This window comes from Drosophila nasuta, chromosome X (genome assembly GCF_023558535.2).
Source record: "Drosophila nasuta strain 15112-1781.00 chromosome X, ASM2355853v1, whole genome shotgun sequence".
NCBI lineage: Eukaryota > Metazoa > Arthropoda > Insecta > Diptera > Drosophilidae > Drosophila > Drosophila nasuta.
This window is the reverse complement of record NC_083459.1, coordinates 14,181,239-14,203,127: the sequence shown is the minus strand read 5'-3', so window position 1 is coordinate 14,203,127 and position 21,889 is coordinate 14,181,239. Positions and strand designations below refer to the sequence as shown.

Below are 21,889 nucleotides of genomic sequence, written 5' to 3'. Positions count from 1 at the left end.
AGTATCATTAGCATGGAATATAATACAACTGATATTGATTATTGTTTTTAGAATTGTTTATTAAACACCAGTTGATACATTTAACAGCTCTGTAATTTAACATGCGCCGTTTCTGCTGTCCTGTAAGTGTAGTTTTAGAAGTTGAAGTGCTGTTGACATTTCTAGAAGTTCTAAACAACATTGGCAGCTCTTATGTTAATATTAAATTCCACTTTTCACTTGCTTAAAATGATCACTTTGTGTGGTTTTATTATACATACATACATAAATATCTTGTGTAGCTATAGTTAGATTTATAGACAGTCTCAACTAATGTTTATATACAATCTTGGGTCTTATTCTAAATGTTATATACATACATACCTCCTTTCGTTTCACATTCCAATTGTTTACTCATAGATTTTGCCTAAATGTTAGTTCACTTAATCTAAATGTATAGTGAGCCATCGGCTGGCCCCAGATAATGCATGGATATGAGCAGCACATCGATGATGGTCCACACACCCAAGCCGCCAAAGCTAAACAGCTTGCCAATGCCCTCTTGCCAGTGTCCCAGATAGAAACGATCGGCACCAAAGCCGCCCAGCGTAAGACTGATCAAGAGCGCTGTGCTCCAGCGGTAACCTTGCGTCCAATTGCAGCGTAGATTGCGGGTAAAAGAGCGATTGCCCAAGCAGAGGACATCCTGATGCACTGTGCAGTTGGTGCGATAATATTTTTCGGCTGCCGAATTGCAATTCGCATGCTGTTCGCAGTGCTGTTGCCACATTTCCGTCTGGTAGCAATAGCGACAGTTCATTTGCCGGTGGAAGGCGCGTTCGCCCTGGCATTGGACATTGCTGACAGCCTCGCAACTGATGTTCACATCGCGACCGTAAAGACAATTGAAATTGTAGCTGCAACGTATGCACGGGAATTGCAACTGATCGCAAGGTGTCTCTTTATCCAGTGGGCACAGCATGTTTGTAGTGCTGTTGCTAATGTTGTTACTGCTGCTATTGCCGTCGCCACTTGACTTGCTGGCCATGTTGGCCAACGCGGGCACAAACACTTCATTCTCATTATTGTTATTATTATTATTGTTGTTGTTGCCAGCATTGCTGTTGTCTTTGCGTTGATCGGTTTTGGCATCAGTAAGATCCATTTGATTGCCACCGCTGGCCGTTTCGCTGTTTCTAATGCCGGTCAGCACAAATATGATGATGAGCGCTATCGCAGAACGCATATTCACCACAATGCATTGTCGCTGTTGTCGCATTTTTTTTATTTTTATTTCTTTCTGCTTGTGAATTAAACTAATTGCAAAGCTGTATGTCTTGCGAATGCACTTGTTATTTTGTTATTATCGAGTACGCTGTTATCGATAACCGACTGCAATTGCAGCAGTCAGGAATAAAAGCCCATAACAAAAAAAAATCGGGTTTTCAACGTTCGTAAGCTACGTAGAAATTCGAACTCAATTTTTTGGTATATTTTTCAGCTCATCCATGTGTTGTTATGGTATTTTTTCTGTTGTACTGCTTCTTCACTTATTGAATAAAGAATAATTACGCTTGGCGTCAATATAGATATTTTATAGAGGTGATTTCGAAACGAAGCTCATCACAGCAAAAATGCATTCAGGAGTTGCAACAAATCGTGACCACATTAACGGAACGTTGAATTTGAACGTGCGTCTGCATCGCAGCGGCACCAAATTCCCCGGCGCTTTTCCCCGGCTCAGCTGTCCACAGCCCATTGGCTGTTACAGTCTCAACGAATCGCGTCAATTCCAGGACTATGCCAGCAACGTTTCATATCTTAATTTGCCGCATCGCACAGAATTCCCGCTGGATCTCAATGCGGGCATTGAGCGTGTGCAACGCAAGGGTGAAGCCGCACACAAATACAAAGACATTCATGACTTCTGCCGGTACATTTGCAATCATCAACAGGAGCTGTCCCGCCCATCTACAGACCAAAAAAAAAGGGTCCCAACTTATCTTATGATTTTGTGACCTTTCGCGGCATTCTGCGCCAAATTATGTGCACGCCATACGAGCGACGGAAGGACTACAGACTGATGGCAACACGTCTCAATGGCACCATCTACTTAGCCAAGGTGGAAACAGAGGCGGATCGCCTAGAACGCGAATCGATGACGAAGCAACAGTTAGACATGTGTTCGTGGGGCTTCAAGTTTGAACAATATTGTACCACAGAGGATCCAAAGAAGCTGCCGGACACCACAAGCCCAGTGAATGAGTCCAAAGAGTTTGACTGCGTCTTCCACTTAACACTCAACGGATTGCAGGTGCTTTTTTGCAGCCGAAATGGATGGCATTAAGAGCAATGATATGCTGTAAGAGTTGCACATTTAAATCTTCTGCTTTGTGTAGCTAAGTTTAACGATTTCTTCTCTAGCGACATGAATGATCGAAAGCAGTTGGCAGCCGCTGAGTTTGTGGAGCTCAAGACATCAGCTCATACAATGAATCGCTATCAGCAGCGCTCGTTTGATTCATTTAAGTCACTAAACTGGTGGTGTCAATCTTTTCTCGTTGGCATACGCACCATATTTGTGGGTCTAAGGGATAAGGAGGGTTTGGCACATCGCATTGAGGAATGCGCCGTTGGTGAACTGCATCGCAATAAGCCTTGGAGTCCAGCTGCTGTTACCATATTTCTCTCGAACTTTCTGCACGAACTCAAATTGCTAATGGAGCATATCGACAATTCTGATGCAATTGTAATGCTAGACTTTAAAGCAACACAAGATCAAGTCTTTTACTCTGTGATACGGGATGACATCGCTGCGCAACCGGAGGAGCAATTGTTACCCACCTGGTATAGGTAAGTTTTGAACTACAATTTTTGAAAGTAATATTAAAAAATCAACTTTTTATTTATCACTTAAGATCACTCGTTTCCAGCAGAGGCACACCGCTGTCCGTTGCTGCTGCTGCTCCTCCTGCTGCTCTGCCAAGTCGCGTATAGTTCGCATACTCGGGACTCAAAGTGGGTTGCGAATTGTTGCTGCTGCTGCTGTTTGGGGGTCGCCGTCTCTCAATGGTGGCATTGGCGGCTGCTGCCGCCATGTGGTGAGCGCCGGCTGCTGAACTTTCACGCTTCTCGATAACACAGTCAAAGAATCGCGACAGCTTCACAGCATCTGTTGTGCCAGCGGCGAGACTTCGCGTGTCTCGACAATTCAACCAGATCTCCTCGGCGCCGCATTTGTCAGCTATACAAATTCCATACAGATAAATAAATAAACTACTTCGACTTGTTTTATAACTGTATTTGATACTGACCTATGCCACCAGCTTTCTTCACCGTCGTTTTGGGATGACGCTTTTCGTCGATCAGATCAAGTTTGGTGCCCATCACCAGAATGGGGATTTGCGTAGAGCCCAGAAACTCCTCCAGATCGAAGCGCATGTGCGCTTCGCTGATGCCGCCCACAAAGCTGGGCAATGTCGATGCGGTTGGCGATGGCGGCATTGAACTGCTGCTGCGACTTTTGTACGTATCCTTGCCCTCTTTGTTGACAATCTCGTAGAGCCAGTCGAGCAGCTGCTCCTGTGATTTGCCGTTGGTCAGATCGTGCACCAGGATGACGCCGTGTATACCCGTGTAGAAGGCACTGCGTGTATTCTTATGGCTTAGTGAACCACCAATGTCGAAGAGTTCAATAAAATATGGGCACTGACGAACGGTGGCCTCCTTGAACTCATGAATCTTCACCTGAATGTTGCAGCCTACAGTCCACCCGGGGCGTATCAAGGACTCGTTGTGTGCTATTAAATGTGTCAAACATGTTTTGCCCACACCTAAAGGGTATATAAATTCTTATAGGACATTCAAGTGGAAATGATTTAAATACGCGAATACCTGAATCTCCTACAATGACGATGCGTACTCGATTATTCATATTGTCGTGGCAAATATTATTATTTGCGGCCTCCTCTTCTGTGCCTGTGTCGCTGATGCTTACAACTGTGATTTAGGATTGATTATCCATATACTATTTAAATAATTTGCATCACTTTTTTGATTATTGGTTTTACTGTTTCGTTGTGTTTTGGGAAATGTACATTAAATTACAATTACAAATTCTATGCTATTTATGTTTTGTGTACACGCTTGCACGCTGACAACGACTGCCTGCTACAACACCGAAGCTGATCAGCTGACAAGTACGCGCCTACTTTTTTCCAAAATTAACCTAAAAAAGACCATACCTCGCAAAACAATAAATTGTATCCTTTTGCTTATTTTTATATATTTTTGTTGTATGATGGTTTTCACAGTGTTTAATTTGTTAAGACTATCACACACCACATAGACCCTGTGAAGGGCAAACAAATATTTTTTTTATAAAAATACCAACATCTTGTTTTACTCGATAAATGGTGGGTCGATTGTAACGGTAATTTTAATAACAGCTGAAAGGATTCAAAAAGTATGGAAAAAGTATTCTTAAAGATATTTTTCGTAATATAATAACATACTGTTTTAAAGTAATCCTCCTTCACTATGTAAGTGTAACCAGGTGATAACAGTTTTTCTGTATTTTTAGTATATCGGCGTTTAAACGTATATATTAAGAAATGTTTCTCGTCCACTAGCAACAAGTTGTTGTGTCGGCCCGCTCGGTCAGTCAATAATTGGTCGCTCAGTTAATATCATCATCAGTTGTTGGACGCTACACGAACGGTTCTTACGTACACACGTACGCCTTGATACTTAAAGTAATTATAAATTTCAACGCTTATTTACAACACAACAATAAGCCAATTGTTTTTCGGTTCTGCTTTGAAGTTATCAACTAATTTAATCAAGTGCACGGACAACGAAAAAAAACGAAAGCAAACCACTAATTATGAGTGTGCTATAAAAATTATAGTAGATTGTGGTGTAACGAGACAAAAAAAAAAAAAAAGAGCGCCTTAAGACTTGCGGAGAAGAAAGCCACAAGATACATAAATATGTATAGCTTAAGTACAGAGAGATAATACATATAAACATATGTGTTATACATGCAAACAACATATATACACAAAAATTAGAGTGGAATTTGTGTAAACGTGTGTCGATTATTTTATGCTGTAGATTTCATGATAAACGAAAGGAAAACGTTTGTTTGTTTATCTTATTCGCATTTATGATGAGATAAATACACATAGACATAGTAGATACTGCATTTGGGTGCGTGTGTGTGTGTGTGGAGATATTTTTGCGTGCATTGTCGTGCCCCGCAACCATCTGTTGTTTGCGACCTTGCAAAATAGGGAATAATTAGTAGGAAAGAGCAATGCATCAAGAACGATCTTTAAAATGAGTCATATTCCCCCATGTATTGTAGTACTGCGGCATGTTGGTGGTCGCCCTCGTGGGGTTCAAGCTCTTAAAATGTAACATGATTCATCATCATCATCACATTTCCGAGAAAAGTAAGCTATCATGCGTAGTTATGAAATTTATTGATGATGTGGGCCGACTGGGTTTCCTTTTCCTTTTTTTGTGTTTGGGGCAGGCGCGTATGTACTCTGGGTAGATAAGAATATGAGTCATCGAAGCAGGGTTTGAGGCGCGTTTTAGGCCACTCAACAATTTCACAACCGCAATGTAAAACTTTATGGGGGCGGGGGCGAGAGAGCGGCAGCTAGCCAATTATATTAATATGCATGAGAGTCGAGTTTAGTCTGGGGCTAATAATATAAAACGTATGCAGGTTGACAAAATGCACGCTATTTGTTGTCGCGCGAAGGTGTGTGTGTGTGTGTGTGTGAGTGTGTGTAGGTGCGTGTAAAGTAAACAAAATAAAACGTGCGAATACACTACGCCCTAAGAAGAAGACGTAAGACGTGCGGCCTTAACGACCTATAACTTTCTCTTTTCTCTGCAGTTTACATATTCGAATCTCAGCGGAAATCCTCCTCCCGTACATCTAGTAATATCTCACATCGAAAAGCAGTTGATCAACAATATGTATCCATTCGTAAGTAGCGCATTTTACATTTGTTATTCTTCTTATTTTCTTGTTGTTGTTATTGTATTAATTACATATAAATCTCATAAACAATTATTTGAATTATTGAATTATACGAACAGACGACCCTGACACGTATATATATATATCATATATACTATATTTAGAGCTAACGCTAGACAAAACAAAATGAATAAATTATATTCTGCACGCTTTTTGCTACGCAATTTTCCTTTTTGTTGTTTTTCAAGTTGAGTTCTTTTCAAGTTGCTTTGGTCTTTTTTTGTTTTTTTTTTTGTGCGTGGGTTGAGTATCTGTGGCGTGATGTATGTATATATTTTAAACTCTTATAGGGTTCTGGAATGCCTCAACACCAACAACAACAACAACAACCACAATATCAGCAATCGAATGATCAACCTAAGGTGCCGTTTGGCGTTGGTTGGGTAACCGCACCGATGCCACAAAATCCACCATACCCAATGCCATCCAATTCCCCGCCGTACGGCCAACAACAACAACAACAACAACAATATCCAAGCGGCGGCGGCGGCGGAGCTCCATATCCAATGCATGCGCCATATCCCAACAGCAGCAGTGGCTCCAACACAACATCAGCTCCGTATCCATACCCAAGCAATAATCCACCCCACAGCCAACACCATCATCAACATCAACACCACCACCAACAAACCTCGCACCATCATCACTACCAACAACAACAACAACAACAGCAGCAGCAGCACCACCAAGTGCAATATGGTCATAGTCCAAATCGTGGCCAAAGCCAAAGTTACAGTCAAACTCAATCTTACACGTCGTCATCGTCGTCATCGCCATATGGCTTCAATGCTGGCCAACAGTCTTATGGCCAGAGTCAGTCTTACGGCTTTGGACAGGGGCAGGCACAGGGGTATGGACAGGGGTACGGACAGGGGCAAGGGTATGGTCAGATGCATGTGCAGCAGCAGCGGTCGCTCAATCAACACTTTACAGCCCACAAAGAGGTTCGTCTATAAAAAACAAAGCCCAAAAAAACACAGAAACAAAAAAAAAAAAGAAACGTACTCCATATAACTAGCTGGACAAATGATAGCAATTTATTGTAATTATGTTGATCTATCGATTCCCCCAATTGTGTGTTTGATATATGCGCACATAAAACAACCTGATCGCGATTGTATCTCGATTATTTTTTATGGACTTGTCGCTATTCATATGCAAATATCACAAACTCGAGTGGCTTTAAGATCTCACTTAATAATTTTATAGAATTTTATGACTTGGAAGTTATTCCGTATTTTGTTTCAACCTATATTACTTATCTCTGCTTCGCATAGTAGACGTACTAACACCTGATAACCTGATTATATAGTCATTGAATGCTAAACTAATTGCGGAACTTATTATTTCAGGGAACTCCCACATTGGTGCCGGCTCAGGGCTTTGATCCGGTGAAGGATGCCCACGATTTGCGCAAGGCGATGAAGGGTTTCGGCACCGATGAGGACAAGCTCATCGAGATCATCTGTCGCCGCAACAACGAGCAGCGCCAGGAGATCCAGCGCCAGTATAAGACGCATTTCGGCAAGGATCTGATCGAGGACATCAAGTCGGAGACGAGCGGCAACTTTGAAAAGCTGCTCGTTGGCCTGCTGCGTCCCATTGTCGACTATTATTGCATCGAATTGAACGATGCGATGGCTGGCATTGGCACCGACGAGGAGGTCCTCATCGAAATCCTTTGTACGCTCTCCAACGTCGAGATCCACACCATCAAGAATCAATATTTGCGCTGTAAGCTGTGGCGAGTCCGTTTATAATTCGTTTTATATATTCATGCCAAATATGTATTTTGCAGTATTTGGCGCACACTTGGAGTCCGAACTGAAATCGGAGACGTCGGGCAACTTCAAGCGCCTGCTCACATCGTTGTGCACAGCGGCGCGAGAGGAGAGCGGACGTGTCGATCCCGCAATGGCCAAAAACGATGCCCGGGAGCTGCTCAAGGCGGGTGAACTGCGTGTCGGCACCGATGAAAGCATGTTCAACATGATTCTCTGCGAGCGCAACTATCAGCAGCTTAAACTTGTGAGCATCTTAAACTTTGTCAGACAGTCAATTATTGTAATATGACACTTCGACACTTTCTCGTGTAGATATTCCAAGAGTACGAGAGCATGACGGGCCACTCACTGGAGAAGGCCATCAAAAAGGAGTTCTCCGGCGACATTATGGAGGGCCTCATTGCCATCTACAAGTGTGTCACAAATAAAATCGAGTATTTTGCATCGCGTTTGCACAAATCAATGGCTGGCATCGGCACCAATGACAAGCAGCTGATTCGTGTCATCATCACGCGCAGCGAGGTATTTGCAACTTCAACCATATAATTGGAGTTATTAACTATAATAATGTTTATTTTATAGATCGATTTGGCGGATATTAAGGTCGCTTATGAGCGCTTGTATGGCAAATCGCTGAAGAGTTGGATTAAGGTAAGCTTTAGTTTTGACTTCAACTTTAACAATTTCTAAAATGTACAAATTAAATTGCATATTTCACATTGTTGTGCATTTTTATATTCATTGCAAAACATGGTTTTAGATGGTAAATAACTTAGTGTTGTAAATATTAAGTATATCAATTATTTTAACGTTTGTAGTAAAATATATTTTAGTGGTTATTCATGTTTTTCTTTTTTCAATTAGAAATTTTAACGACTCTGAAGTTTGTAGTTAAATGTATTTTAATGGTTATTCACCAAATGGTTTTCGTTTCTCAATTTGCAGGGCGATACTTCTGGACATTACAAACACGCTTTGTATGCGCTGATTGGTGAACAACGCTCATCTTAAGGGAACAACAAAAGACCATTCGGGAGCAGAGGAAAATGAAGCAAACCAAAAAGGAAAAAAAATTGACAAAAAAAAAGAAAAGAAATCTCTTTGTTTTCTGCATTAATGCATCAACTATTTTGGTCTAGTGGTATATTGATCTATAATGTATGTTGACTATGACGTAACTATTTTTTATGACTATTATCTACTATATAAGGAATGCAATTTCGTCTCGAATTGTATGAATAAAACATGCCAGTGCACAATACAAAAAAATATTAAAAACAAACAAACATGGTGAACAATAATGATATACTATTAACTAACTACAACTTATAATGTTGTGCCGCAACGAAACTTTAAAAGATTATGCAAATGCATTTATTATATATTGAAGAAGATGAGGAAACAATTTTCTAAAAAATAATAAGAAAAACTATATAGTATATACAACTCAATTTACAAAATACAATGCCATACATGTTTTTAAAACTTTGCTACTACAAAACATTTTGAATGCTTGTATTTTTACCACATATTATGAATGAATATTGCACACTCTGTTGTTGTCGTTGAATACAATTGTGAAATGTGAAATCTCAGTGTCGGTCAAATGTTAAATGTCAATTCGTATTTTAAATGTTGTATTTTTTTTTTTGTTTAAATAAAGGTGCTCACAGCGCGCCTTTCACTAGCCGCCACCATAATTTGTTTTCATTTTTGGTGTTGTTGGGCATAAAAAAAGGTAACAAAAACAGATGCCAAATCAAACTATATTGTTCGTCATTATGCAATTCAATTAGTCAATATTTGTTGTGAATAAAATCGCAAATAAATAAATGAGAAACTTCTATGTGGTATCTCTCTGTGTGTGATTTTACTTTAACACTCGCACCTCGACAAACAATGAATCGTTGCGCAGATAGTTGCGACTGGTGATCACCTTGTGCGGTATATGAAAATACTGATTGCTCTGGATGTAGTCATCGCTCTTTTTGCGCACATAGATCGTCTTCACATAGTCCTGCGCCTCCAGCGGTATGCTGCTCTGATCCCGTATTATGATCTCCGCCTGCAGTCGACACGGCCAATTCAACAGTGGATCATATTCGCCGGATAACACATTCAAACAGGCAATCAAATTGCGTCCCTTCCACGTCCCTTTGCCATTCAAATAGATGTCGAGCTATGGGAACATAGAAATAGCAGTTAAACAGGTTTTTCCATTTATTTGGGAAACTTACGCGCAGGGCATAGCCGAAGGCTTTATTGGAGAACATCGCGCTGTGGAGTATGGTATCGTATTGCTTGGCCTCCTCCAGTTTCTTTGAGTAGTCCTTGATGCGCCAAATTAAATGTCCTGCATACAGAATATTTATGTAAATTTATTAATAAAAGCAAGTAAGAAAGATACAGTCAAGAAAATAATAAAAATATACCAAAAACTATATTTGGTATATCGATATACTCATATATTAAAAAGATGCGTACAAAGCAATGTCGTCTCGGATTAAGAAACTTTATGGGGTCGGAAATGATTCATTCTGTCTGTTGCATTTATTTGCTGGAGGCACAAAGAACAAAAATTAATTTCAAAATCGAATATATTTGAAATAGTCTTTCTTAATAGTTTAAATAGTTTGAAATTAAATTATTGCTGATTTCTTTTACCATCTATTAATTAATAAATTGACCACTTTTTGCAGCAACTGAATGTGAACAGCCAACAGAGAAAGAGACCTTATTAACCCTCGGTTTAAAATACAGACAAACAGACTGATAGAGGACTGATGACAGAGGACTGACGAAGAATATATTATATGTGAGCTAATATATAAGAACATTCTCCTCTATGTGTAGCGGATAATGCTTCCCAACTACATCGATATATAATATTTAAAGCTATAATTACCTCGTATATTTTGTACACTTGCAATGCGCTGCTGCATCGCCAGCTGATTCTCAATATCGGATATATTCTGCATGGTCTGATGCAGTGATTTGTCCAGATCCTGCACGATCACCTGCAGCTTCTCGATGCGTTCTTCCGTCTCGCAGACCATACTCTTGACGTTCTTCACCTCGTAATCGAGTGTCGCCTGTTTGGAGGTGGCAAATTCGCTGCTGGTTCCCAATCTCGTCTTTACGTCCTCATTGATCTCCTGCAGGAATTGCTCGATCTGCGCGAATTTGTCCCTGAAAGAGCAATGAGACAATCACAAAAATTATACTATTTGAGCTTGATTTGAGTATTGACTTAATGAGATCATTTACTGCTGTTGCTTACCGATTTAAACGCTCGTTTTCAAAGACAAGCTCCTCAAGTTTGATGATGTTATCGTTGAGTTGATTCTGATGGTAGCTCACGTCTGCCGACAACTGATTGATGTGCTGCTGCATATCGTCCAGCTTCAGCTCGACCTGATCCTTTAGGGACTGCAAAGCACATATGTAGTTACAGCTTGTCTCAATGATCGAAGCTCACTGCTCACCTGTGTGACGTTGCAACAGTATTGCGTGTCCACTTGATTTTGTTCGGTGGCAAAGACCCGCTGTGCGCCCTCCTCCTCCAGCTGACGCCGCAGTTCATTGATGCTCTCATCGGTGTCGCGTGTCCAATCCTCGACAACCTGATTGTGCTTGCGTATGTTGCCCACATCGGTGATCAAATGCAAACGCTGTCGTATCTCCTCGTTCAGCACCGAACGTATAGTCGTAATATCCTGTTCCAGCACCTGGACCCGATGATCGGCATGCTGATCCAATCGTTCCATGCTGACGCTTAAACGTTGCTGCGGCGCCGGCGGCTTGTTGCGCGGACATTCCTTGAGATGCGAACGCATGCGAATACGTGGTATGAACACATGACAGTTGTTGGGACACTCCTCCAGCACCTGTCCACAGTGGATGAGGTGTTCCTGCAGCACAAGAGGGATTGTGGTTAGTAGTACTAAGGAATTCACTTGTTGCTTGACTCACCGTAAAAGTTTGCGCATCGAACCATTCGTTGCAGAATAGACACGATGACTTTTCGTATTTGATGATGGTCGTTGACTTGGGCTGCGATGATGATCGACGATCCTCAGTCATTGATTTGTTATTGCTTTGGATGTTGCTATTGTTGTTGCTGTTGCCGTTGAGTGACATTCTTAGAACGGTGGGGGAGGGAACACCGCACTGCTCTGCACCACACGGCGAGGGCAAATACTGGAATGCTTTTTGGTCGTTATGTGAGTTAACCGCCCCGAAAACACAAACTAAAAATATATGACGAAAAATTATGATTAAGAATTTCCTTTGATAGACTCACGCATACACACGCGCTGTCTCTCTCACACACGCACACACACACACACACACACACACACACCTACTGACACCTTGCAGTCATAGATAGTGCTTTACACTTGTGTATGGGGAGGGGAGGAGGCATCCATGAGTCGTCCCTGAAAATCCGAAACTGCCTCAACCGAAGGTTACACACATACACGCACGCACTCCACACTCTCTGGATCACACACACACACGCGAGCACACACTCAACTCACAGTTAGTCACTCGGTAAACCTAACGCGACTCGCTATGAAAACTACACAACACAACAGCTTGTTAATAGCGCTCTGGGATCAGGGCGTGCAATTTGTCTTTGTCTCGTTTCCACTAAAAAAAAAAAACTTACAGCTTACACACACATGCCTTATCTATCTTAGCGTGTGTGTGTGAGTACGATATCATTATCAATGAAATAACTGTACAATCAAATATTTTGGTATTGCAACAGTACGAACAGTATCGCACACAGAAGGCAGATAACATACGCTATGGACATTGTTGTGGCTAGAGTTTTAGGCGAAGCACAGATACCCTGTAGAATTGCAGTCCCCAAAGGTATCAGCTGGAGGTTTTTTAGAGGTTCTTACCTTACTTTGGAACTAAAGTACCAACTATAGGTTCCTTTTTGACTTTAGAACTAAAGGTACCAGTCAGGGGTTCTTACTTTACTTTAGAAGAAAAGTACTAGCTAGAGGTTCTTATTCTACACTAGAACTAAAGTACTAGCTAGAGGTTCTATCCTTGCTTTAGGACTAAAATACTAGCTAGAAGTTCTTATTTTACTTTATAACTTCAGTACCAGCTGGAGGTTCCTTCTTGAGTTTAGAACTAAAGGTACTACCTAGAGGTTGTTACTTTAATTTAGAACTAAAGTACCAGCTAGAGGTTTTTTTAACTCTAGAACTTAAGTGTATTCAAGAGTATTGGAGCTTAAGCATTTGTCATATCTTAAGGGCAATAATTGTTTCCCACATTACAACATTTTCAGGTGATTTCTCAAGAAGTGCCACAGTTTTGTGTGCCGTACCGATTGGAGGGTCGTAAATTCTATACCAATCGGTATCAGCGTACTTTTATCACCCAATACAATAAAACACCGCAACTTTTGACAGGTTAACAGGTTCATTGGAAATGAGTCGAGAGGGTTGCAATCATAAATGCAAATATTAGCATTATTGAGGTCAACCCCATCGACTATAGGGTAGCCTGCTTGGAATGTGAAATCGAACAAAATGAGATTAGCAAGCAATTTGTCGAGTTCAACATTTTTGTTCACCCTCCCTAGAATACTAGTAACGCTAGCTAATTGACAATGCCCGTAATTTGCAGGGAATTCTTATCATAAATTGCGCAGATAAACAATACAAATACACAAAGAGCCAGTCAGACATATATGTAGGACAGACAGACACATGTCTACAGAACATGTACTACACATAGAGAACGCCCCTGATTCTTTTTACTCTCACATCAGTTGTGTTTAAAATGAGAGAGAGTTGGTCTCAATTCTTTCGCCAAGCAAAAAACACAACATCTTGTCAACAAACAATAGTTTTTTTCTTAAAAAAAAAGCAAAAAAAAAAGTAGATGTTGTGTATGTACATAAGTGTAGGGCAAAAATAAATAAATAGATCGTATAAAAATGATGAACTACAACTAAGTATTATAAATAGGTCGACTCGAACTTCTTGCGCATCTGTAGCTTGCGTTGTTTTCCGGGGAAAATGCTGAAGCCTTTGATCTTTAGAGCCTTCTTCAGCATTCGCAGCGTGAAATCGGGCAGCAAACTGGCGATGACCGTCACAAAAATGTACAGCCATACGGGCAGGGAGGCCAGGAGTTTGTTGTACGCCCAATATATATCCGTATCGAAATCCCTGCAAAAGTTAAACATAAATATTATAAAGTAAATATACATTTTTGGAGTTTGAATTCACTCACAGATTGATAACGTTGTAGATGACAGTCGTAACCATAAAGGCAAGTATCGAGAGCACCAAGGTCGCAATATACCAAAACGATAGATACAACGATTCCAGCCACAATTTCAGGTTCACAATGATCACCAATGCCCACATGAGTAGGGTGCCAAAGCAGGAGAATGCGACCGTCTGGCCGCCATTAAGTATGACATTGTTGAACGAGAAGATGCAGAAGGCAAAATAGAAGATGATAACCGAATGGTAAATCGCAAATAAGGTCCACATCAGGAAATAAGGCCAATGCAGTTGCTTGTTATTCGTGTTCTTCTTGTACAGCTTCGGATTTCTGCAGAAGACAAAGGTGATAACATTTCAACAACAGCAGAAGCAATAAGGCAAGCTGATGACACCAATTTATATTTGGGAAACCTTTATAATATGTCAGACATAATCCGCTACTTACTGCATAAGGACTTCCTCGGTGTAGGGCTTCTCGGTCAACGATATGAAGAGAATGGGCAGCGATGTGTAGATCACATTGTAGAGGGTCAGGAACAAAGAATCGTAGACGGACGATGAGGAGAACAGTGTGTGGAATTGAAACAGAAACATTATGCCCATGAACACAATGTTCTTGTAGAAGAAGTAGAGCACCAGCAGCGACAGACGCACGCTGTGATAATGACCGTGGACGAGCAGCAAACGCTTCAGCATACAGAACTTGGCAAAGGCAAAGTCCGCACAGCGAGCCGCTTGCCGGCCCTCGCGTCCCATAATGCCGATGCCAATGTGCGCCTCCTGGATCATGGACACATCGTTGGCGCCATCGCCAATGGCAGCGGTGTTGAAGTTCTCGTTGGACGACTTGATGAGGGCCACAACCTCGCTCTTTTGCAGTGGACTGAGGCGACAGCAAAGCACCGCTGTGCACTTGACAGCCACGTCACGGAACTCTTTGGGCGCTTCGGTCAGCGCAACGCTCAGACTCTTGCCATCGATGAGGAGAGCACACTCCTGTCCAATGCCAAAGACAATCTCACGTTCGAGGACATTCAGATGGACGAGCAGATCATCGCGACTCTTGCACTCCAAAATGATGTACTTCTTGGCATCGGGCGGAATGTGGCCACAGGAGAGAGCAATGTTAAGTGCAGTTTCCACTTTGTCGCCTGTTAGCACCCAGATCCTAATGCCAGCCGCCTGCAGGGAGACGAGCGTATCGGCCACATCGTCCTGCAGTGCATCCTCCACAGCTGTGGCGCCCAGCAAGTCGAGATCTATCGATCACATTCGAGTCACGTTAACGCTCTAAAATTACACTATGTGTGCACAGGCCTGAAGATTACTCACCACTTTCAATCTTTGAATAGCATTCCTCGCTCAGCTGCTTGCGGTTCTCCAGCGAGCTATTCGCCTGGGCCAGCGAGGTGATGAACTCCTGATGCTCCGCCTCGGTAATCTCTCGCCTGGCAACGGCCAGAGTGCGCAGACCCAAGCGTGCAAAGTCACTGATATGCGCATCCGTCTTGGTCACCATATCGGCCGAACTATTCGCGCACAACGGAAACACATAGCTCTCGGCGCCCTTGGTGTAGATCCATTTCTTGCCGCCTTCATCTCGCACAATCACACTCATGCGCTTGCGATCCGAGGTGAACTCGAGCACATGCAACCGCTGGAATGAATCTTCTCGGTGCTTGCCGTTTTGCAGAGGTCGCTTGTAGTCCACGTGCGGTGGCACAATTCGTACGCGCAGCACCTCGTCGTCGTCGCCGGTGTAGACGAGGCCGAGGTTGGCGCACGCCTCCACCAGGGATTTCTCATCTGGGCTGGATGCCTGGTAGTCCAATAGGCTGTGGAATGGATAGAATAAAACATGATATTAGAAACATATCGGAGAGCTACAGTCAAGTCCCATATATAAAAATCTTTGCAAGCAGATTGAGTGGAAGTGAAATAGTTTAGGGAGTTAAAAAGTTTGGAACGATCGATAACATAACATCCTGAACAATTTTGGATTGGAAATACCGATTATGAAACAGACAGTTAAGACACCGTTAAAGCTCCTAGCAATGAAACTACTTCAACAGTTTCCTATTGGAACTGCGGACGTTGCAACAGCCGAACAACAATTTTAATTTGGAAATGGGGAAATAAGTAAGCAAACCTTATTTAAATTGAAAATTTAGAACAAACATTGGAACATGAGGAAAGAAAGGCAGTCGGATTAATGGAGTTAGGAGACTGTTGAAGCGCCTGGCAACGAAAAAACTTAAACAATTTTCTGTTGGAACTGCGAATATTGAAAGCGCTTAAACGATTATAAAAATTATAAATGGGAAAAAAGTAGAAAGCCCGTATTAAATTCAAAATATAGAACAAGCGTTTATAAAGTGTGTAAAGAAAGGCAGTTGGAAAAATTGAGTTAGAAGAGTGTTGGCAACTCGCAATGGAACAACCTCAACAACCAAACAATGTTAATCATTGTCAGTAATAGGAAACACCTTGGCAACTAGAAAAACATACCATAATGTCTGCTGAATCTCCTGTTTGCGCCGCTGCGATTCGGCGCGAATGAGCATCGTAGGCTGACGTGTAAAAGTGGGCGCCGCGTAAGACTCGCGGGACGTGTTGCTACCGACACGCATCAGACCGCCAATGGGTGGCGTCATGTTGCCTACCGGATTGGACAAATAGGCGCTGGGCGCTCCATACGAATGAACGCGTCGATGACCCAAAGCAGCAGCGGCCGTCTCGCCAAACTGCGGCAGATCACGTTCCGATGTGGAGCGCTGGAATTGCAACGAAATGGGACGCAAAATGGGTGGACTAGGCAGGCCACTGGCACCGGCATCTGCACCGGGCAAACCATTCGTTGGCGATAAGCTGCCTTGCTGCGTCTCACCGGCAGCTGCAGCATTGTGAATCTTATTGGAGCGCGCAAAGTTGGGACTACGCTTGACCACCTGCGGCCGCTTGCGACGCTCCACTTTGCTCCAGCTGTCGTCGGCCAGGAGTAAAGGATTCACATCCGATGAGGTGACGGTGGCACCATTCACGCCATTCGGATGCGCCGACAGAGAGCTCTCAATCGTATTGCTCACATTGTTGAGCTCGCTATGCTGACTAGAGTTTTGACTCTCCTCGGTGATATCCGATATTGAATACATTTCCGGTGGACCAGATTTGATCGCGTCCTGTTTACTGCTGCCATTCTCCGGTGGCACCTCGTCAGCTGTTGGTGTGCTAGTATCTGCCACCTGCACAGTGTGGCAAATGGCTAAAGCCTGAAAGAAGTTCTTCTGGTCCCGCTAAAAGTAAAGAGAGGTCAAAGAGTTGGTCAAATGATGCTCCTCTTCGCTCAGCTTAATTCGTACTTACAGTGAATGTGTTAATGTCCGACAGCGCTTTGGTCTCCATGTCCTCCAGCCGCGTCTTCTTATACATATATTTGTTGCCCGCAATCGAGCACTGCTGGAAGTTCATTTCGTTCTTGGTCAAGGTGCCCGTTTTGTCCGAGAAGAGTATGTTGATCTGGCCCAGTTCCTCGTTCAAATTCGATGTGTTCACCACACACTGTTGATCCGTCTCCTTCTCATACAGCTCGTGATCCCATTCCATAAACGAGCTGCCAATCACACGCTGCAACTCGATGGTCACGTACAGCGAAATAGGTATCAGATAGTTAAACAGTATCAAAAACGAGAGGTAATCCTGCAGGAACTGCTTCACGCTATAGCCATCGTCAGGCGGACCCAGATACGTCAGCTTTGGTATCACAAAGAGCTCATTATAACTGTTGAAGGGCATAAGAAGTGTAAAAGTTTAAAGAGGTAAACGCTTTTGAGACATTACAAACTATTTGAAATAATTTTTACTAGCTATTCCTGTTGCTTTACCCAAAGGCAATGCTAAAATGATCTTATGGGAAAACGAATAACACATTTAACTCCCTCTCCTGTTTATCTATGTTACAAGAATTGCACAAGACTTCGTATAGTTAAGCTAAGACATTACACTATAGAGTAGTATATTTAAAAATCTTTTTAACTTTAAACCTGTAATCAAACTATCTAATTCGAATCATAAGAGAAGTTTTCCCGACACAACTTTAAGCCGAAACGTAAAAGACTTGCCTTAACTTGAAACATTCTCTGCACTAAGTCAACTAAGTGAGAAGTAGAACAGAAGTAAGGATTAACACTTACCGCTTTAGGAAATAAAGCAAGGTAACAATGGCGATTAATGCTATAAGTATAAATATAAGGAATCTGTTGACGTAGGTCTCGCTGGAGGCGGTCTTATTGCGTGTGAGGCGACTGTTCAGCTGCAGTTTGGTCGTCATGCCCGTGTAGATCGCACAGCCGATTACACACTCCGTGTTCTTGACGCGCGAACCACGCAACAGAACATTCTCGGAGGACAGCGGCAGGACGCGTCCCTCACCACCGGCCAGCTCGATTTTGCCATTGAAACTGTACAAATCGGTGCCGGGACTTTCGCACTCAATGGTGCCCAGCTTATGCATCTCCTCGATGGGCACCGTCGGCAGATCGCGTGGTATGGTGAGGATCTTCAAATTCGACTCGCCATCCAAATTAGCGGTGGTAATGAAGCATTTGCCATGCGGATCTGTTGAACGCAACAACACCAGATCGCAGGGAACATCGCAATCTCGCTCGACGACAACCAAATCGCCGGCTGCCACATGCTGCGATTGCACAATGGCCTCGACGCCATTCTTTATGATGGTCACTGGAAATTAACGAGAATTATAATATTATAAGAAATGCAGCGAATATTTCAGTGCTTACCCGGCGATTGGTTGACCACATTATCAGTTCTATAGCGAAGCACATCTTCATATCCCTGTTTGGCGGCGGTAACAGCGATCACAAAGACTAAAGGCAGCAACGAGGTCATTGGCGATACAGGACTGTCTGCAAAGGCGTTGTTTAGGCATTGATTTAATAATAAATAGTGGATAATCAAAGTAAAGTTAGTTGGCTTACCGATCAACAACGATATGATCGTCATGACGAGAAAGTAAAAGTTGGCAATGCGTCGAAACTGTTCCAACAGATTCTGCGGCAGAAATGTGAGCCATGTGTATTTTGTGGACTTGATGCGATTTTGATTCTTTGGTTTTTTCTTCTTGACATCCTCCGAGCCGCCGATTTGTATTTGTAGCCAGTCATTTATTGTGCTAACTCTGGAGCCCTGCAAGTCAAATTGAAAAACGAGTTAGTAAATAGCGTAAAGATTCTTTGAGTACAAACATTTTCTTAAATTTAATCAATACAAGCGTAATATATTTTATTTTTATAATACAGAAATTAAGAGTATTGTTAAGTCTTTAGGAAATGAGCATTTCCAAAGCACATGCATTATGTTTTTAGTATTTTCATTTTACATTTATATACTTTATTAAATCTTTTTTCTTTCTTCAGAATGCATGCAATACTATTGTTTTTTAGTATTTAAATTTTATGTTTATATTTTATTAAATCTTGTTGCTGATTCTCTAGCATGCAATACTATTATTATATTACATATTATTATTATATATCAACAATTAATAATAGCGTAGAAAACTATTATGTTAAAAGTAAAGAAATACTTTATACATAATACATATTAATAGAGCTGAAGACTATTTTGTTAAAAGTAAATACATACTTTAAAGTCAATTTTCTTAATTATAAACACATTCTATGATATTGTTTTCAATTTCACTCTCAAAGTAATAATTGTATTCATTAAGAATTGCCATTGGCTTCCCTTTTGAGAATCAAGTCAAGTTCAATATCAAAAGTTGAAAGATCTCATCATAATACTCGTATTTGATTTAGTATTCACATTACGTATACGCCGCGTTGATTGAACGTTTTGTTAGGCAAATACATATACTTGATTGAAATAGGTTCTTTTTCCGTCATGCTTGGAGGTTATTTGAATTAAAGCAATGCTTGGGAGAATCTGTTTGGTCAAACATCTGTGCGTTGCGTTTGGTTAGCAAAAAGGTTAATGGGGTTAATCAAATAGAGAAATTCTAAGAGCACTTGTACTCATCAAAAGTTGTTGTGTTGTGCATTGCGCAATGGGTCAATGTGAGACATTGTGAGAAAGTGCTGTTAGTTCTCCAGAAATACTTAGTTTATGTGACGCACCTTACGCTGTTTCCAGACGAACGGCTCTTTGAGATAGCCCTGTGTTGTCTCCTGTTCCCTCCAATGATACTGATGATGATGATTATGAACATGATGATGATGGCGATGATGCTGATGACTGCGATGATGTTGGTATTGATAATGATACTGGGAATGCGGCTGCTGATATCTAGTACCAAATTGATCGATGCGCCGAAAGCCGCTCACATAGTCATGGCCAAAGAAATTCATTGTCTAACATCTGGCTGACAACAAACCGAAGCAGTTCAACCTTTGTCGTCTCTCTCGTGCATAATTTGTGCATCTTCTCTGAGAAAGCGAGAAATGTGGAAGGAGAGGGCCGCGTCAGCGAAGAGGAAGGCGACACTTGCGTTCTTTGATTGTCTCATGAGTTTGTCAAAGAATCCATTAAATTTATTTTTGTTCAATCGTTTATTCTGGAATTGTTTATTTCACACTTTTTCCTCCTACGATATGCGATTTACGATATTCGCTTTAAAAAAGTTTCGGGGTTCTTTTGTGTGATTTCCATGCAACTATTTGCTTTACGATATTTCCACAAAATTAGCTTTGCTTTTACAATGCCGCCTAAAGCATTTCCCATTTAGAATAAAGATAATTTTTAGCTTAGTCAAAACTCGCGAAGAATTGTCGTGTCAGAATTGTGAGGCAGAAATGATATTGTTTTATTTTTACGATATGATAAAAATGTTTGTCAATAAACAAGTTGCGCGCACGTCACTTGAAAATATTTAAACAGTTCGATATATTTCAGATATGATATTAAAAAATACGATACACGATGCTCAGATGATCGCAGCTTTGATTTGCTTTTTTTTTAGTTTTTATCTATTTTATTAATACCAAAATGTGCGAGATGCCAAGTACGGTATATGATAACGGACATCAGTTTAAAAGTTCGATATATTTCAAATACGATATTCAAAAATACGATATGCGATGCACCTGTTGTTAGCTCGCAGATGTTCGCGGCTTTGATTCTTTTTTTTTTGGTTTTAGTTTATTTTTTTTGTATTTTGTTTATAACAAAATGTGCGAGATGCCAAGTACGGTGTACGATAATCGGCATCAGCTGCTCTTTACGTGTGATCGTTTTGTATGCATTTGCTGCTGGGCTTTTTCTTACTTTCGGAACTTTTTTTTTTGTATTTCCTACGTATTTGTAGCGACTTTTTGCTGTTGTTATGATTGTTGTTGTTGCTGTTGTCAGCACATTAAAAAGGTATAACCTTAAAACGATGTTAAGTGGGTAATTTTAACACTTCAATTGAACAGTTCTCTATGCACATACAGCGTGTATTGTGTATCGTGTATTGACGTACTACGATGAGTGTATTGTTCGCGTTCTATTGTTGTTATTGCAATATCAGTTCAGTTCAGTGTTTAGTGCGTGGTATTTGTTTTTCGCATTTACATGACTCTTGCTATGGGGGGGGGATACATAGATCGAACGATTTTTTACACCGGGGCGTCACGTAATGGAGACTTGACGTTTTTGTGTTCCATTCCACATCGTTCCGCTGCACATTTGCTGTTATTCTAACTAATTATACACATCCAGCTACTGGCTATTTCTATATGTACATTGTAAAAGTGTCACAGTCACTATACATAAATCACTCAAGATCG

General features: G+C 41.5%; 7 protein-coding genes across 9 annotated transcripts; 3 read left to right on the top strand and 4 right to left on the bottom strand.

The window, feature by feature from the left end:
- Positions 1–72: 72 nt before the first annotated feature.
- LOC132797351 (TM2 domain-containing protein almondex) lies at positions 73–1,366 on the bottom strand. The gene has a single exon (XM_060809070.1). The coding sequence runs from the start codon at positions 1,256–1,258 to the stop codon at positions 428–430; it is 831 nt and encodes a 276-aa protein (XP_060665053.1). The 5' UTR covers positions 1,259–1,366; the 3' UTR covers positions 73–427.
- A 247-nt stretch (positions 1,367–1,613) lies between these two features.
- Positions 1,614–2,326, top strand: LOC132795621 (decapping nuclease DXO homolog). The gene is made up of 2 exons (XM_060806419.1): positions 1,614–1,869; positions 1,935–2,326. Exons 1-2 carry the CDS (start codon positions 1,614–1,616, stop codon positions 2,324–2,326), a joined length of 648 nt encoding a protein of 215 aa, XP_060662402.1.
- An 81-nt stretch (positions 2,327–2,407) lies between these two features.
- LOC132795620 (decapping nuclease DXO homolog) lies at positions 2,408–2,836 on the top strand. The gene has a single exon (XM_060806418.1). The coding sequence runs from the start codon at positions 2,408–2,410 to the stop codon at positions 2,834–2,836; it is 429 nt and encodes a 142-aa protein (XP_060662401.1).
- A 37-nt stretch (positions 2,837–2,873) lies between these two features.
- LOC132797350 (rab-like protein 3) lies at positions 2,874–4,154 on the bottom strand. Its single transcript, XM_060809069.1, has 3 exons — positions 3,874–4,154; positions 3,294–3,812; positions 2,874–3,223 (listed from the first exon to the last, which is right to left on the bottom strand). The coding sequence occupies exons 1-3, from the start codon at positions 3,911–3,913 to the stop codon at positions 2,889–2,891; spliced, it is 894 nt and encodes a 297-aa protein (XP_060665052.1). The 5' UTR covers positions 3,914–4,154; the 3' UTR covers positions 2,874–2,888.
- Positions 4,155–4,604: 450 nt separating this feature from the next.
- Positions 4,605–9,122, top strand: LOC132795723 (annexin B11). 2 transcript variants are annotated; one of them, XM_060806593.1, is made up of 8 exons: positions 4,605–4,733; positions 5,891–5,983; positions 6,328–6,981; positions 7,390–7,771; positions 7,836–8,065; positions 8,134–8,343; positions 8,404–8,472; positions 8,767–9,122. In XM_060806593.1, exons 2-8 carry the CDS (start codon positions 5,972–5,974, stop codon positions 8,830–8,832), a joined length of 1,623 nt encoding a protein of 540 aa, XP_060662576.1. In that variant the 5' UTR covers positions 4,605–4,733; positions 5,891–5,971; the 3' UTR covers positions 8,833–9,122. The 2 variants fall into 2 exon arrangements, with proteins under 2 accessions (XP_060662576.1, XP_060662577.1); XM_060806594.1 differs by lacking the exon at positions 6,328–6,981.
- A 334-nt stretch (positions 9,123–9,456) lies between these two features.
- On the bottom strand, positions 9,457–12,451 carry LOC132795724 (TNF receptor-associated factor 3). Of its 2 annotated transcripts, none has more exons than XM_060806595.1 (7): positions 12,363–12,451; positions 11,794–12,071; positions 11,307–11,732; positions 11,102–11,250; positions 10,727–11,010; positions 10,059–10,174; positions 9,457–10,000 (listed from the first exon to the last, which is right to left on the bottom strand). In XM_060806595.1, exons 2-7 carry the CDS (start codon positions 11,959–11,961, stop codon positions 9,692–9,694), a joined length of 1,452 nt encoding a protein of 483 aa, XP_060662578.1. In that variant the 5' UTR covers positions 11,962–12,071; positions 12,363–12,451; the 3' UTR covers positions 9,457–9,691. The 2 variants fall into 2 exon arrangements, with proteins under 2 accessions (XP_060662578.1, XP_060662579.1); XM_060806596.1 differs by having other exon boundaries at positions 12,185–12,394.
- Positions 12,452–13,711: 1,260 nt separating this feature from the next.
- LOC132797190 (phospholipid-transporting ATPase IF) lies at positions 13,712–21,177 on the bottom strand. Its single transcript, XM_060808753.1, has 10 exons — positions 20,240–21,177; positions 19,082–19,289; positions 18,884–19,009; positions 18,278–18,824; positions 17,451–17,865; positions 16,596–17,380; positions 15,420–15,922; positions 14,533–15,346; positions 14,089–14,415; positions 13,712–14,024 (listed from the first exon to the last, which is right to left on the bottom strand). Exons 1-10 carry the CDS (start codon positions 20,468–20,470, stop codon positions 13,811–13,813), a joined length of 4,170 nt encoding a protein of 1,389 aa, XP_060664736.1. The 5' UTR covers positions 20,471–21,177; the 3' UTR covers positions 13,712–13,810.
- Positions 21,178–21,889: the final 712 nt, after the last annotated feature.